Source organism: Strigops habroptila, chromosome 6 (assembly GCF_004027225.2).
Source record: "Strigops habroptila isolate Jane chromosome 6, bStrHab1.2.pri, whole genome shotgun sequence".
NCBI lineage: Eukaryota > Metazoa > Chordata > Aves > Psittaciformes > Psittacidae > Strigops > Strigops habroptila.
In genome coordinates, this window is record NC_044282.2 from 21730386 (window position 1) to 21748710 (window position 18325).

Sequence of the window (18325 nt, forward strand, 5' to 3'; positions counted from 1 at the left end):
GTCACAACACAGCCTTGCTCAGATTAAAGCATTTTCTCTGTTTATGCATGTCTGTGCTAATCGATGATGTGTGGATTGGCTGTTCTTGTATAATTCTAAGTTTCTTTTATGATCTGCTGTGGGATAACCTGTTTTTCTTTTGGGGGGTCTTTTGGAGAAGGGATAGGAAAACTGTTGGAGGCAGTCTGTTGTTCAGAATTCTATATTGATTTCTAGATAAAGTTCTGAGCAATAATGCAGTAATCTCATCTTGTTGTGTAAAGTATACTGAGTAGAAACTTCACGCTACTAAGACCAATGGCAGAATAGTGGGTTCAGGGCTTCATTCACCCTGCATTTCCAAGAATAAAACACAGGCTTGTTCTACATGTCTGCTGTTCCACTGATGTGAAAGGAGTTGCACTGTTGAAAAGCTTGTGGGATAAGATCTTGCAGCCTTTTAACTTTACCATTTTATCTGTGATAATGTCTACAAATGCTCAAGTTGGAATATGTTCATGCCAGCTTTTTACATCAACACATCCATAGGAAAGTGTTAGACCTCTCCAGAATTGTTTGTCATCAACTTGCATATCTGCAAAACATGTCATGATTTCAGAACATGCGCACTGGCATGTGAGAAAGAGGAACTTGCAGATAAATAAATCTTTGTTCCACTGCAAAAACTGTGCCAATAAAAGGCTGTGAAGTGCCAAACTATTTTACTGTCAACCAGAATAATACCAGACTTCAGTGTAATAAGGAAGGGACTAGCTTGAACTTAGAATGGAGGAACTTTCCCAGATGAGTTTGTAAATTACAATTACATACAGCTCAACAAACCAATTCTAAAATATATAGAATAGAAAAAAAAAAAAATCCTTTCTTTCTTGTATTCATACAGCCAAACCCAGGACTAAATAGATCTAATTTTCTTTTGTGTTTTAGGACAAGTTGTGTATGCTAACAATTTCATAAATCTAACGGGGGAGAATTTAACCAGTATCAGTTTATTTGAAACACACTGTGGAAATCTCATATCTGATCTAATAAGCTTGTCCATCAACAAGTATATAAAGGTAACTTTTTTTGTTTATATAGGACACGGGCATTTAGGTGTTTGTATTAGGAACAATATGAATTAGAGATTGCACCAATGCATAGATAACTTCTTGCTGCTAGGTTTTAAATGTTATGTATGGCTTTATATCTCAATGTTTTAAAGAGTGTTATTTGTTAGGAGCTCAAATTGCGTTATATTTATTCATGACCATCTGGCAGTTGAATGAGAGAGCAATATTGAAATGCACTGTGTACAGAGCAGAAGTGAGTGCCACATTTCCTAAGTTCAGTGTTCCAGGTTCAATGCCAAACATGGCACAGTCTAAAAGGTTTAGAGCTATAGATGTTAAAAAAAAAAAAAAAAAATCTTTTCAAACTCTCTCAACAGGAACAGAAAGAGAATAACTATAATCCTGACAGTAAGCTAACTGGACACTTACAGAATGTCATATTACAGTTTATTGTTGCACTGCTATTTCTGCAACCTCGTCTTTCTGATACAGTGCTTTTACATTTGTCAAGGGAAAACTTGTCCTTCTCTTTTCTTTTTCATTCTTTCTATAGCTGCAGTGTTTTTCTCACTTGTTTTGAGCACTCCAACGCTAGAAAGTCGTAATAGCTCTATACAGCAGCTAGTAAAAGAGCTGCGTAATCTTCTTTGTATCATTATGAAAACAGCTTTAGATGGGCACAGGACTGAACTTTGAGAATAAGTAGCAGTGACCACTGTATAATTTATGTTCTTCTAGTACAAAGACATGGAAAATGGAGTCCCCCTTCTTTCATACTACTATTTGGGGGTGGGGCAGGAATAGCTGTGTTAGCTTTTGATCACTGTTCTTTTAAACTATCTGTAGAGAACTGTCACCTTTTTTTTAAATCAGTTTTGATCTATTAAATTATTAGATAATACTGCAGCCTTTTCCCCTATCGAAAGGTAAATAGAGGAGAGTAATTTTTTAAAAAGAAGATTCAAATAGCATCTTTTGACCATTATGCTTGATGATAGACTTTGAAATGTCAGATGTTAAAATGGCAGATTCATCCTACTTCCACAGAGACATGTTACAGAGAGAGATTGTTTTGCAACCTCTTTTTCTTCAGCTCTGCCTGGGCTTAGGCCAAGCTAGTTCTGTTTGAGATTAATTTCTGAAGTAGAGCTTGTGCTTGAGCTAGATAACGTCTTTTCAGCTGGTGCCTCCTTTAGTATGCATTCATTGTTAATGAAATAATGTCTCTCAAAATTTTTGAGAGCACAACTGGTACCCATAATAGATGACACTGTCAGCTCATAACTAAAACATGTCATTAAGCTTTTGGCTGAGAATATTCGGAAGTGCAGTTCTTAACATATGTGGGTATCCTTGAAAGGAGGGACATAAATGCTAATTATCCAGACTCATATTATCAGATCTATTTCTTGGGCAGCTCTGTATCAAGATGCATTGCTTGGATCATGTACTGAGGCCTTTGTGCTCTGAGATACGTTTGACATAGAAATGTATATTCTTGGATATCTTTTCATTTTCAGCAGCCATATCTCTGGCACCAGAGCTCTATTGTCCCAATTTGAAGTTATAACCATTCTTACCAAGATACTGAACTCGGGACATTGCAAAAGGGAATCCACACTATCTCAGAAGAAGACAATGTCTCAGTAATCCTTAGTCTAGCCAGTATCTGTATAGTGTCTTACTTTGATACTACTAGCCAGTGTCTGTCCTGGACAGATACTGCGTATCCCCTGCAGAAGAGGTCTTGCTGTCTTGTAGAAGAGCACAGTAGTAGATGCAAGTATTAGATGAAGAAAACTAATTGCTGCAACAACTGCTATTCAATGTAAAAGGCCTGAAACTCTCACTTGTGAGTAGTCAATGTACCTAATACTTTCATAAAATGCTCCAGTGTTACAGTGCATCTGTAATAAGTAGACTTCTCCTTTCTGAGGAATCTGTTTTGCTCTTTGGTGATGAGTCATAACCAGAGTATTTTTGAGGCACTTTAGTTTTGGGAAGTTAGTAGTTAAATAATTAATTTTTCAATAGACTTTAGTGGTCACACTGATGTTTATTCTCAAGATAATATTTACATAACATTAATTCAGGTTATTGAGAGATTCTCACAACTCTTTAACTAAAAGCATGAGGAGGTGTAGGCACATGAAAAACTCTTAAAAGCTTATGTGGAATGTGAATAATAGAATTATTTTAAATATTTCAGTCTTCATGATGTTGTTAAATCACTTGTCAGGGTCCATCCTGGCAATTTCATAGGGTAAGAAGGGCTCTTTAGAGAGAGGGAAAATGAATTATGTGTCACTTATAAATACACTTAATATTTATAATTGTGTTTGATATTTAAACCTGATTTGGAGCTGTATGAAATCAGTAGTTGTGGACTATAAATAAGTCTGTGTACTTGTATTATTATACAATATTATTATATTATACAAATTTGATATAATAGAATATTATACAAATTTGGAACTATTGTTGATATGCTTGTTTTTCTAATTGTGAGAATGTAGTTTTTAGTCATTTACTTGCATTTCTTTAATGTCTCTTTCACACACTACTGCTGTCACTGGCATTGCGTATTTTGGTTTAGTTTTTGATTTGCACCATTAGGTTTCCAAATTCAGAAATTTTTGTAAGTACCAGTGTGATTTGAGAACAGCTGCGCATGAATGGATCAGGAAGAGCATGAAGATACAAAAATTCAGGATTCACCTCATCAGATCTGGGTGTCTAGGAGTCAGTTGTCTAAACTAGTCACCCTAGCTTCTTTTTCTGTCGGGGAACGATAGGAACAGTTCTTTCTCCTGCAGTGAGTTAGATGAATTAGGCTCTCTAGGTGCCTATTCCTCTCTATTTGCTTTAGAAGGGTATAGGCTGATTATTCAGACTTGGACTACTCATTGTTTAGGGATAAACTGAGTATGAGCTGCTTTTTCTTGCCACTTTTTTTTTTCTACCTTTCTGCCATTGTGTCACTGCTGAAGGTAAAATGTGCTTAATTATGCTATTTAAGCAAAGCTTTTCTCACTGTTTTTGCCACCGCTGAGTACAGTTCAGTGGATTCATAGGTCTGAAGAAAGCGCAAGTAAAGTTTTGCCTATACTATGATTATTTCAAATACAGTGCTGGTAGGTCTTAAAAACATTAAAGCTTACAGAGAATTTTTATGTATTTAGCAATTCCTTTTGCTGTTTTGCTTATTTTGTTTCACAATTCAGGGAATGTAAAACTGAAGGATGAATCACAAGAAGACTGCTTTGCATTTGAAATGCATCAGTCTGAGTGAATTTTGTTAAATATGGAATAGTAATCAAATAACGTACACGACTTGAAATATGCTGTTTTCTGCATATTAAAAGAATGCCTTGCAGTAAATTTACCGAAAAGCAGATTTTGTGAAATGTTGTGGGAACATTAACATCCTCATGCCAACAAAAACATATTCTACTAGCATTATGCCTAGTCATTAAGGATTTTTCTGTTAAAAATAACAACAATAATAGCTATTAAATCATCTGATATCTTTCTTATCTTCCAAGAACATCAAGAAAATCTAATCAATTATTTCCTCTTTTCCCTACTGTCAGACCGTGAATCAGTATTTATTGCAGTTCCTTTTCATTTAGGCCTAAGAATTCCATTTTCATTTGATTAAATCATTTTTGAAAGTGGCTTAGAAGAAACTAAGAAATAGCACACCTGTAACTAGTGTAGCATTAGGAAACAGTCTTTGTTGTATGAGATACAGTTTGGATGTTAATGAAATAATGCACCTTCCAATATGTAATTGTAGCTATGTTATGTAACTGCAGAAAACCCCAAACAACCAAAATGTTGGTACATAAAATGCAATTTAAAAAATAACACTTCTCTGAATAATTGTATTGCATGTTCGCTTTCAGGTGAGACCTTCTGAGGCTCTTATTAGTCACCATTATCCCTGTACCTGCATTAAAGAATTATGGGTTCTACTTATTCAGCTGCTGGACCATAGAAATAAAGGGTCTCACACAGAGGTAATGGAAGAATACTGTTACATATGCATGCGTGTTACACATGCAGTACAGTTGCCAAATGTTCCCAGATTGCCATGAATGCACAAGTTCACATATCTGATGATGGAACTGAACTGCATGTTTGCGTTAGGAGGACTGCATGCTAACTATGATGCTTTAGGTTGCCATCTTAAATGTGCGTCAAGTCCTGATTCTAGGTTTGCAGTGTACTGTTTTGCTATGATGTAGGGTACTGATAGAGTGCTTCTTGTATGAACAAAGTAAAGAAAAGGAACAGACTCTGAAAGCAGTATGGTTGAACAAAAGAAAAGAAACCATCTTTACCCATTAAAAAAAAGTAAAAAATATGTGCAATTTCTATGTTATGTCATGCAGTGATTCATCTCCAGGCGTTAGAAACACGGGTACAGTCAGACCAATGATACATGTAGGCCATGTTTCAGTCTTTGATACCCATACCTTAACTGCTTAGAGAAGAACAACCTGGGGTTTGTTTTTTGGTCTTGTAGTTGCTGACTTCTTTTGATACTCCTTATACTTTTATTGAAAGAGCCAATCGCTACCTGTTCTCCTTCCTTATACCAATATGACTTTATGTGACTTTTTTTTTTCCCCCTGATATCTCCTACCTTCTGCCTTTTCTAGGCTGAAAAGTCTTACTGTGTTCAGTCAGCCTTTTTACAAGCACCATTCTCTACCCGTGGTCATCTTTGTCACCCTTCTCTGGACTTTTTTCCATACTACTACATCCCATCTCCAATGGCAGACTACCAGGATTGCATGTAGTATTCCAAGTTAGGTGGCCATATGATTTTATACATTGCATAGTGATGTTTTCTATTTTGTTCTTTTCCTTTCCTAATATTTTCTAGTATTTTGATTTTTCTTTCTTGACTGCTGGTTAGAATTGATCTGATGTTTCTCAGAATGAATATTAAGAAGTGTCAAAATCCTTTGAAATTTTTCTGAAATAATCTTTATAAAAACCAAAACTGCCCTCTGTGCAATAGGTACTGTTCACTTAGTATAGAATGAAGTACTTCACAGAGTGTTTGTACTGATAGTTGTTTACTCATTAATGACAACAAATGTAAAGGCGGACAGCACAAGTGAAACTTCGTTGGTGTTAAGTGTTTGCACTAGCACATTGAAGCATAAATTGAGATCAGGACCCAGCTAAGGTGCGTGAAATACAGGTGCAAAGAAGTCCCGAAGAGTTTCTGTATAATTAGGGATGATAGGTGCAGGCTGCAAGCAGCAGTATGTGGTATAGACAGGGATCTGAGCCAAAGAGAATTAATCAGTTTGTCAGTGCTAGAACAGACTTGGAATGAAACAGGGAATTTGAACCTCAATTTGCTGTCTTTCAGACTGATTCTCTACTACTGTATTTCTCTTGGTTAGGTTAGCCTGGCACTAAAAGTTTTTCAAAAATCTGTTATGAAAAGTCTTCATTAATGAACTCTAATTTGTTTCATCTGAGTGTTGGTGCATCATTCCATCTGCACATCGGCATTCCAAAAGCTTATAATTTTGTCTGTGAAGTATCACACCATGTTCTTCCTTGTGACCAAAGCTTGTCCTTTCATGTTGCTTTCTGCTGGCATTTGAGAGAGGACATTCAATAATAGCTCCAGGTTTTCTCTGGTAATACTGAACACCGTTTTTTGTTATTTTCTTTAAATGACTGTCATCTTGCTTGTTCTCTGTAAAAGAAAATTAATCAATAGGACAGTACTGTAGACAAAATTGTGAACATAGGCTTTGTTATTCAACACAGTTTAAATTTACGTTTGCTTTTTCTACAGTGTTTCTGGAGCTTGGTGAACAAAACTCTAAAGAATATCTTTGAAAGGCCAAGTAGTTCTGAAAGGATGTCTGGTTTTGAAACAGTTCAGTGTAAAGACCCATTGAGTTTTAGCTGGTGGATTGTTAGTCATCTGGCCTCACTCTACCAGTTTGACCGTAATGGAAACCTAGATGAAAAGGTAGGTATGCTTTTTTTCTAAATACCTAAATGTTGTTACAATTTATTTAGGTGTCTAACTTTGGTTATGTTTGTTGATAGAAAAAAATTTGTGTTGTAATACAGGAATTTTCACACTCCTTAAAAAAGTCCTTTGAGGTTGGTGGTGTTAAGGTGTGCTTTGTACGAGTCAGTAAACATTCGAAGATATATTCATGTTATGTACCAGATATTCAGTATTAAGAAAACTTGAAATATCCCAACTAGTTAGTAGCACAGATACTTAATGGTGTAGCATATGTTTTAAAACTGCCTGCCTGCAGAATAAATGCTTCACTGGTTTTGTTTTAGGAACTGAACACATTAGATTATACCCCATGAAGTATAAACCTCAAACATTGACTGTGTAATTGTAATACTACATTTTTTTTTTTTTTTTTTTTTTAAACTGATAGCTGTGCTCTGGATAAACTCCAGTCCAGTAACATTCCCTTTGCATCACAGCAATGGCATGATGAGGTGTATATATATTTGTGTATATAGCTTAATTGTCTGCGTTGGTACCAATAGACACTGTCTAGTAACTATTGAATTCAAGCTTCAGTTTAGGAAGTTCTGGAAGTAAGTTACAAAATATTTGGTTTTAGAAGATGGCCTTATATATTCCAACTAGATCGAGCAGGCTAGTCCTAATCCCTGATTAATCTGCTCTTGCCTGTGAATCTCACTGTAAGTGACTTGACGTTACCATGAATTCTCTAAGGGGCCTAGATGAGACCTGCACATCACATTCCTATACCTATAAGATGTATGAGGGCCATACTTGGTACTAATGCATTAAATTCCTTCATGGACCTCACTATAGTTTTCTGCAGTTCTGTGGTCATGTAAACCTTGACCTTTCTTTCAGTCTCTTACTCTGGGATTTATCCTTCCTAGTTTTAAGTTTCCTTCATTGGGAGGGAAATAGGCACTTGGTGAGGTAGTTCATCCATTTTGAGAGGTGTGAAAGCTGTCAATTTTTCTTAACTGACTGTAGAGGTAGCTGACTAAAAGCCAAAGAGAGAGCTGCAGACCCAGAAATCTAGTGTTTTGGTTTGTTGGGGCTTTTTTGTCTCATAGTGGTTTTGGCACTAGGGAGAATTAGGTCATGCCATCTTCTGTCATCTGTCCTGTGCTTTTATTTTTTGCCTCACTGTAGTGTTTGGAGGTTTTTGTTTGTTTGGGTTTGTGTTTTTTTTGTTGTGGTTTTTTTTGGTTTGTTTTTTTTTTTTACATTTCAGCTGGATTGCTTATATTCCCTAGTTTGCCAAGCACCAGCCATATATTGCTGCTTCCATGAATTTGGCTTAATTGCAATTTCTTGTAAGGTGTCTTTTGTTATTTGTAATTTAATATTTTTAATTTAAAGCTGGAAAGGTCATACCCTTTTTCTGTTAAGATCTTTACCATGATTTCCTAAACTGACTTAGGACAAAAGGCTAAAACATTGGAACACATTTGTAAACTGCGTATCTGTGAAAAGGGAAGAGTCTGATCACATCAGTTGATCAATTTGTTTTGATAACTTAAAATCCTCCCCAGCATCTTTGGATCTTTAAAAGCATTGGTATATAAACAGAGAAAGAATGAAAAATGCTGAACTTCTGTGAATACTTTTAATCACAGGTAAAATTAGACTTTATTAGAAAGTTAAGGATTACTTTCACTTATTTTTATCTTGCAAATTCCCTGATTTGTCAAAAACCTAAAATATAGAGAAGGTGTAACTCACTGCTTGAATACTTAGTTGTAAAACTCATGCCCATTCTGGGTGACTAGAGGACTTGATGAGTGTTGGATACTTATGCTTCTGCTGCTTGTGGGTTGACAGATCGTTTAGGATCCCATGGCAGGCTGCTCATTACCGTGTGGTTCAGTCTTTTCTGATAATACCATGGCAAAATGAAGCAACTTCTTACATATTCATATAGTGGAAAATTGCAGACCACATCTGATTGTTACAATGAAGGTTGTCCCAAGCTTCCTTTGCTTTTGCCCCATTACTATGGTAGTGGGAGAGGACCACAGTCCATAGTGTGTTTCAGAGGAACTTTAGAAAGATAGAATTACTGCACTCCCTGCTTATAGAGGAACTTAAATGGAGAGAAAGGTTATTCCCAGGTTGAATATAGAAACCAGAGTGAAGCAGACATTTATCCTGGGTTTCTTATATTTTATGCCCTAATCAAAATGCAGTGATACTGTTTACTTTGATCATTGGAATTTTTTCCTGTCTCTCATACTGATACATACTATGTATTTAGCCTCATGAGAGATTTTTTTTTTCCCCCAGGCACTATATTATTTAAATAAGCTAAACAGATGTAAAATGGAAAAAAAGAATTCCTGTTGTTCTTATTTTAAAGTAGGAATCTTGAGACACAGTGACAGGAAGTGTCTTGCCCAAGATTAAATAATAACTTTTCCTTAGAGCCCGTGTGGGAAAAGATAATTTCCAAGTCTCGATTTGTAAATCATGAGACCATCCTGTGCACGCTCCTCTTGATGATTCCAGTAGTCTTTATGTTCAAACTGTTAGCTGTGCTTTGCATCAGAGTGTGGTTGTGAATTTGTCCAGGGATCCCTGTTCTCTTCAGTGCCATGGGTGCTTACAAAAAGTTCTATCAGTAACAACAATGCCTTTTCACACACCACAAGAATATAATCTGTCACAGATAGTTGATCATAAGCATTTCTTTAGGTGTTCTCCCTCCCTCAAATTACAGCCTCAAACATTCTTTGAACATTTTAAGATAAAATAGTCTGTGATTATAAATTTGTGAAGTCAGTGGAATTACATCAGAGCTCAGTGTAGTCCTGTTTTGTTGGTTAAACATCTGATGTGATAGCTTTGTGACACATGCTTTCTTTTAATTAACTGTGATCAGAGGTGGGAGGGTGATGTGTCATAATGATGGTTATTCATGTGCTCTGTAGCAAAAATTGCCTCTAAGCCTGTGTCATCTGTGGAAGATTTTCAATTTTTTAATGTGGTCTGCATGGCCTTGAGGTTATTATGAAAGCTTTTAAAATTCTAAATAGGTTTCAGACTTGCTTCTTTTTATTTCTTCCCCTTTAGCTCATATAACGTAATTTCAAATATGCAATGATTCATATATATTGAATATATATTTCATACGCATGAAACCATTTTTCTTAAAACTAGAAAATTTTGGCCAGGTTTCTTCGAGACTCTGTTCTAAGGGATGTACAGTACATGTCTCTTTCCATAACCCCTCACTCAGGTCTCACTTCACTCTTCTGAAAAGCAGGATTTGTACATTTAAAAACCAAATGGGACCTGATGAGAAAATTTGCTACCTCTGAACATTGCAGGGGTCAATTTCAATATACTGGGGGCTAGGAAAGTATAGGCAGAATTACCTGGGGCTAAGAATTCTTGCCTTGCATACAATAATGTGAAATGACTCGATGGCAAGATACGCAAACGTGGACTTCCAGCTGAGAAGCCTAGCATGGCTCTTCCAGGTAGTCAGCTGTTAGTCCTTGAAAAAGTTTCTTCCTGCAAACTCAGAGGGTCTCAGCTTGAGTTTTTGGTTTTAGCAGCACTTTTATGCACTGCAAGGTCTCTAGGTTTAGTTGGTTTCAGGACACACTGGAGGAGGAAGGAGGTTGTTATAAGCCAGCAGGTTTGGAGTAAGAGATGTAGATTCTATATATTCTCTGACAAGAATGGATTGTACACAGTTGCCATGCCATATTGACAGTGTAGCAGGGAATACTGTTAAGATGTAAATCTAGTCTGTTAAAATATCAAAGATGATTGAGGCTAATTAAAAAAAAAAAAAGAGTGCAGCAGGTTGTTGGTGTCATTCTTTCCTGAGTTCGGGTTGAACCTGGGTGCACTGATGTAATTAATTCCCGCTGGTGTCAGGAGTTTGCCCTAGATTACTCCAGGATCTTGTAAAGTGATCTGCATACTGCAGGTGAGCTGGAACTTTGGCAATAAACATCTTTTGTATAAATCATGTGTCCTTGGACTATGTGAGTGCTAAAAAAAAATGTTCTGAGCAAGCTGATCCACACATTCAGAGGTCTTGTAGCCATTTAGCGTGACTCTGTAATACCTAGTCATCTCTGATAAATCTGGCTTTTGAGCAGTTGATTAGATTTACTTAAAGTCTGCAGTATGACCATGACAGTGTATAGGTGTGTCCTGGCTTCAGCTGTAGCAGTCATTTTTCTCCTTCTTAGTAGCTGGTGTAATGCTATGGTTTTGGCTTTTAGCCTGGGAGCAATGCTGATAACACTGATGTTTTTAGTTCTTGCTCAGTAATGTTTACTCCGATCAAGGACTTCCAGTCTCATGCTCTGCCAGTGAAGAGGGGCACAAGAAGCCGGGAGGAAGCAGAGACAGGACACCTGACCCAAACTAGCCAAAGGGGTATTCCATACCACAGCACGTCATGCCCAGTGTATAACCTGGGGGGAGTCACCCAGAAGGCCCAGATCGCTGCTCAGGTCGGGCTGGGTATCGGTCGGCAGGTGGTGAGCAATTGTATCCTCTCCCCTTGTTATTTCCCTTATCATTATTATTGGTGGTAGCAGTAGTGGTTTTGTATTATACCTTAGTTATTGGACTGTTCTTAACCCATGGGAGTTACATTATTTCAATTCTCCTCCCCATCCCTCCAGGAGTGGGGGGAGAAAGAAGGTGAGGAGTGAGCGAGCGGCTGCATGGTTCTGAGTTACCGGCTGGGTTTAAACCACAACAAGGTATTCACATGACGTCAACCTCTAAAATACAGTAGACAAAAATCTGATGGAAGTACTAGCTGGAACTGTCTGGGAATGCTGACTCTGCACTTCCTGGCTTTTACTCATTATTGAAGTGCAGCCTTTACTCCTTGGCTACTTCTTGATGCAGTGGCCTCTCCTGACAGGATGCTAGCTCTGGTTTCATGACACAAAGGCTTTGGCATCAGTCACAGCTTAAGAAGTCCTTTTTGCCACCCTAGGCATGATATGCCCTCTACTGTTCTGGCACGATTATTTGTGTCCCCGTTCTATGACTTAGGTCAGACTCTCCTCCCTTTTTTATTCTTCCTCTGCTAAAGCTCTGGGTTAGTTCACTGATCTGGTTCACACTGTGTCCCACAAACAGAAGTACCAGAACAACCGAGCAGTGGCAGACTACAGCTGTGAGGGAAGGAAGAGCAGCTGGCAGGATGAGGAGGCAGCAGTGGAGACTCCTTGAATGATACAGCTCAAGTTCCTGAATTGTGAAATCACAGCTTTAGTGTAATTTTCTGCAGATTTGTCCTTTCATTCATTTTTGTTCCATGAATGGTCCACAGACTGCACTTGCTTCCATGAGCAATCTTTCAGAACTCTTGTTGTGCAAAAATATAAAGCCACCAATAGTCAAATTATCTTATGTAAGTATTAGTGCATCTTTTTAAAGAGTTCATCTTTAAAATTCTTTTGGTACTCTCAAGTTCTGTGTGGAATTGTCACGAAGTCACAGCATTAAGTAGTGCAATCAATAGCAGAGGATGATAGGCCATGATGGTGTTGCTGCTGGAAAGTAGTTATATTTCAATTACCAAAGTGTAAGATGCTCTTTGTTGTAAACTCTATACATTTAGAGGATAGATATCTTCAGAATAATTTATAAGGCTTAACAGTTGTGATAGTGGAGGCAATGAGTATAAGGCAGGACAATGGTGAAAGAACTGTATTCACACATTAGTTATCTACACAAGCTACGTATATAGCTGAGTGTAAGAGGGTTTTTTTGGTTTTTTTGTTTTGTTTTGGTTTTTGGTTTTTTTTTTTTTTTTTGGACCTCATAGGATTGTAAGTATGTTGGCTTGGTTGCCTTTTATGTTTTTCCCTGGGAAATAGTCTTAGTTGCAAAACCTTCTACCCTTTTCTTTCCTTCTTTGCCTAAACATATTTTTTCCCTTCCTTTTTAATATACTTTGCCGTGCAACTCTCTTACTTCACTAGCTTGCTCTAGTTGATTCAAATGGATAGATCTCTGTCTTCCCAAGCTGAAGAATATGAATTATGGGCCATATTTAACCTATCCTGTATTTTGTTTATATAGGCCATTACTATATAGTTAACTTCTTACTGAACTGGCTCAAAGAATTCTTAGTGTTTGGCCTAGGAATATATGAGTTAGAAGTGTTTTTTTCATTGAAAAGAGAAAAACAAGAAAAGGTGAGATTGTACCTCTTCCTCCTTCTTCCCCCTTATATCTTCCTTTTTACAGAATGTTAAAAAAAGAAATTGTAAGACATACTGCTCATACAAATCAAAAATGCCTGAATGTTTTGCTTCTTTACTTAAAGTGAAGGTTGGGATTGCAAATGAGTCACTTAAAGCAGTTTAAATTGTGTTCTGTTTATTTTTTTTGCTCTTCATTTCGTTTTGAGGCCTAATTTTTAGGATAGATATCAATTACATTCATAAAACAGAAAAGTTACTTTCAGTGATGTCTACAATAAGCAGTCATGGAATGAAATATTTCTGGAAATCTCTCGCTTCCTTATCTTCATGTTGTTATATAATGATTCCTGTGAGGAATACAAATGCTATTTCTTGCTGATAATCATTATTTTTCAGAAACAGAAGGAATCCAACTGGAAATTTGTGGAAGAACTCCTTAAAAAATCCACTGATGCTCAAGTAAGTGTGTAAAGGAAGAAATAATGAACAAGGAAGGTGTCAGGGATGCTTTCAGGAAAAGACAGTGCATAAAACAAAGTCCACCTGATAAGTGTATTTTGGGAATTCTAGTGTTTTTATCAAGGTAAATCAGCATCCTTGATGTAGCTGAACTATGGCAGCCTACAGTTCCCTCCTTGTTAGCAGTTACACTTCCTTTAAAGTGGTTGTGCTTGATGCTAAATTGTCAGATAAAGGAAGAAGATAATTATCCTGGAAGGGTAGGTATATGGCTACTCAGACAAGATGTATTCAGAATAAGAACTGGATGCTTAGAAAATATAAACCAGATACTGAATGTGAGGATATCAAGTTCAGGAGACATGATGAAGGAGATAGTCAATTGCATTGAAAATTCAGCTATATCCTCATCACAGCAGGAAGGTGACTTGCCTTGCTGTGCAATTTGTCTTACAGGCTTGAATCAAACTCTTACTGATAAGGTTCTAGTTTCTGAGCACTCATTTCATACCTTATCATTTTTCTTTCTGCAGAACTGTTAATGCAGGGCTTCATGGCCCAGAGGTCAGAATTGACCTCCTTTTAAAATGCTTTTAAATATGCTGTTCATCATGCTTTTAAATATGTTACTTTGCAGCTCTGTAAATTTGTTCTGAAGTTGCATGGTACAAATTGTAAATGTTGTATCAGCAACACCTATAAAAATAATTTCTTTAATTTTTGTGTGCTAAAGAGGAGAATAAACATCTTTCTCAGATGAAATAAAAAAAATCTGCAAAGTTCTGTTATTGAACACAGGAGGAAACAGTTCTTTCTTTTTATTATTACTGCCTTGCTCATGCAATAGTAACAACTGTGGTTGAAGCTGGAGTGTGGAACAATACTTGTTACAACTACAGTTTTTACAAAAAGATATTTTGAAGTCGTTTGGATAGTTGAAACAGTAGAGTGTTAAAAAGTTGAAAAATCGTGCTGTACATAAAGTCACATTTGTTTATGTAGTCTTTCAGCGTAAAAGGTTAGCTCTTTGAATGATTTCACAGTATGCAACTGAATACATACTCTGCATATACATTAAAACTACAGTGATGACATCACTGGATGCTTACTATTTGTGAGAGAAACTGGAGAGATTTAGATAAGAGGTATAAAAACTATGAGTAGCTTATTAGCCATCTTCCTGTGTTGCATCTTCTGTATGTCACCAACCTCAGAAACAGTAAGACACTTGTAGTGAATGTTCAAAATATTTGTCTTTTCTTGTGAGTTTATTTTCTTGAGTAAAGATTGCTCTGAAGTTGAGTATATGTAAAAGATGATACAGCTGTTTGATGCTTCTGTTAACAAGTATTGAATTTTAGACAGTTTAGCAAGGCAGCTAGATGGCCAAGTTCAGAAGATTCAGTCAAGCAATCTTCTGATGAGTCAATCATGAGACAGTAATATGAGGCAAACACCTGTTTTAATTTCCAAAGACAATTGCTGTTGGAGTTAGAACAAGCCCTCATTTGCCAAGGATATGTTAGCAACTCTTACCAGTTTTCTTAAGAACCCATCTAGTTTATTTTTCTTGCTTGTAGGAAATGCTCCTTGAAGAGTATTAGTCCCTATAGGTACATGCACAAGTGCATGTAGATACTTTTGTTAAAAAATGCATCCTTCTTCCTATCTCTGCACACCAGCTTTCTTAGCAGTGTCTAGGAAGATTTTCTTTTACTGGTAGGCAATGTCCGTCTCCTTTGCTGATCTGTCGGCTTCACGTGGCCACTATTACCTTTTATCTTATCCTTTTGTATCTATGAGTGAGTATTTTTGAGACCAGAAAATGTAGAAATGAGAAGCACAATGGGATATCAAGAAATCAATAATGAAATGGAACATAGAGAAGCAGGAAAAAGCAAAAGGGAGAATAGTGCTCTTTTGAATAAAAACCAGGAAGGTGTTGATGATACTACCTACTAACGCTTGGCTTGTTAGTTAGTAAAACCTACCTGAGCCATCCTTTTCAGCATATACCCTCTGTTATCTATACTATGCACAGTAATAGCTGTGCAAAATAAGTTAGAAGAAATGATAGTGCCGAGTCACCCATTTGCAAGAGAGGTCAGGAACTGGTAGTTAAAGTATATATTGGAGCTTAAAACCTAGTCATGTTTAGTACATACTATGTCCATCATCCTTGTAAGGCATTTGTGCTTGTTGCTCCATATTTTCAAAACTTGTACACTATACATGTTCAGGAGAATAGGAATATGGAAAGGATAGGGAGGAAATGGAGATGAAATCAAGTATGCATAGTTTTATGTGTTTAAAATCATCTGAATAAGGTGCAGATCATACATTTGTAATGTTAATTGGTAATCTCTCTCCTACCAGTAACTGTCAGTTTCTCTTCATGTAAGCTTCAGTCTCCGTGTTGTGAAAGATGATAGGCATTGTTGCAGACCTGGCTTTTGAGGGTGAGGTAGCATTGCAACAATGAAAAGAATGATGATGCTGAATCAGCAGAAGCTGGAGTTAGCTTTAACGTTCTTAGGACAGCTAAGTACTGGGATGACTAACCAGTGTTAAATCTGCAGCATTTTGGTAGTTTCAGTAAAACTGTTCAGTGATCCCTACCAGTTTGAGCCACCTTCATCCAGCATATGCCTAAATTTGTGGGCAGTAAAGACTTCCTGAGGAAGGTGTCCCACGTCTAGGTGAAGGTGACAGAGGGGTGCTGCAGTGCCCTGTCTTCAAGTAGGAACTTTATAAGGTTATAGTCAGCCTGCTTCTGAGCAAGGATAAGATGTGAAGATGTTGTTCAGGTTAGGGGACTAATGGAGATGTGAAGCAAAAATATTCTATTTGTGAGCTGTAAATAAAGATGGGAACAATAATGGATACCTGGGCAAATGCAGAGTGCTGCTTCCTTGGATACATCCTTTCAGTTTCAAACAGTTGATAGACTGGTGAGTTTCTCAGCCGGGAACTGCTCTCTCTTTTTATAATACTTGCTGGATAGAGTTGAAGACAATTGCTTGTTTGAAAGATCTCCCATCTGTATCACTAAAAAAGGGCATTTATGGGGAAACTAGTTACATGAGGTATTCCCTACCTCTGTTGTAATTTGGATTTCTGTTACTGGGCTAATGACAAATGTATGCCTGGTTTACAATGCTATTTGTACTACAAAATGAAAATTATACTAGGAATATTAACAGCTGTATTTGTGTACAAGGCAACATCAAACTGACTAAATTCATGGGTTGTCAGTGTAAGAATTCGTGTTTACAAATTTTTTTTGTAAGTGAGAATCAAAAGCTTTTTTGTTTGTAAGAACTAATAGCAGTCTGTCTTATTAGCCTTCTCTCATTTTAGAAAATAAATGCTTTGTGTTGTTTCATTTCTGCCTCGATTTCGTTATACCTTCACTATATTTTTTTCTTTAATTCTGCTCTAAAAGAAATACAGAAGTATTTGTTGGAGTTCTAGGAAACCAATTTTGTTACTACAGTAGGAGGTCATAAGAGAAAAATGTTGTGTTTAGATAGTACTATCATTTTGATGATATCTGGTGTTCCTCCCCTCTACGATAAATTAAAAGCTGACTACCTCAAGAGTTCTGATAGTATATCCAGCAGTGCAAGAGACCATTTTAAGCAAAAGAGCAATGAGAGAATCTATTAATCCCAGGGATATTTGAAGTCTGGAGAACTCTTTCATATTAAATTTGAGATAAAGCCTTCAGTACTATCTCTGTTTTGGAAACTTCTGAAGCTATTGTTGGTTAGATAAACAATGGTTGAAATTGAAGCTGCTCACAATACCATGTTTATTGTTGAATTAATTAAACCGAAGCAGTCATTGTTTGTTGAATTAGATCCTAAACATAATCCTATGCACAAATTACAGCTTTAAGACTAAGCATTCCCTTTCTAAAGGGTGTATGTTTTGATTTGATTTTTTGTTTTCTGGGGTTTTTTTTACATCTTTCATAACTAGGTAGCTCTCTAGAGAAATAGATATGTTCAGCTGCAATTTTTTGGTTTATATCATCACTCATATTCATTAAAAAATAGCTGTTGAAGATGTCTGCAGTTCTGACTGTTGATTTTTTTGTATAATATTGTCATTTTGGGAAGACTGCTGATGATTTAATAGTTACAGTTATGTTGAAGATCACTTCTCTTTTGTAGGCATTTTTATTATATTTGCACTCTTATTCTGTGCGTCTTTTAACAAGTCTCTCTTGAAGAGTTTCTTTTCTGTTTCAGTGGGGTATGTATGTTATATATAATGCCTTGAATATATAATTTTCTACGACAACTGAAAATGCCATTTCAATTTTCAAGTTGTAGAAATATACCACTTTAGAAGCTATATGCCCTACGTTAATTGTTCACGAGGAGAGAAGGCAGGCATGTTTAGAAGTTATTGTAGACGATTGGTGTAATTGTTTACAGAGTTCTGATAAAGTGTAGCAAATAATGTTTTCCATATGAATGTATAGCCAGGTAGAGATAAGTTAATAACTCCTTCGTGTAGCATGTATAGCATTGAAAACAAGAAAAAAAAAGCAGCTCAAAGACATTGTAAGCTGAAGA

The 18325-nt window shown here is 36.6% G+C and overlaps 1 protein-coding gene across 3 annotated transcripts in view; it reads left to right on the forward strand.

Moving 5' to 3' along the window:
• Positions 1–18325, forward strand: part of MMS22L (MMS22 like, DNA repair protein) — a 94078-nt gene that overhangs the window by 13533 nt on the left and 62220 nt on the right. For 2 of the 3 annotated variants that reach the window (XM_030489474.2, XM_030489475.2), the window contains exons 8-11: positions 928–1058; positions 4961–5074; positions 6883–7062; positions 13677–13739. In XM_030489474.2, the coding sequence (XP_030345334.1) occupies positions 928–1058; positions 4961–5074; positions 6883–7062; positions 13677–13739 (488 nt within the window). The remainder of the gene's footprint in view (positions 1–927; positions 1059–4960; positions 5075–6882; positions 7063–13676; positions 13740–18325) is intronic. The other variant, XM_030489476.1, reaches the window with a different exon arrangement.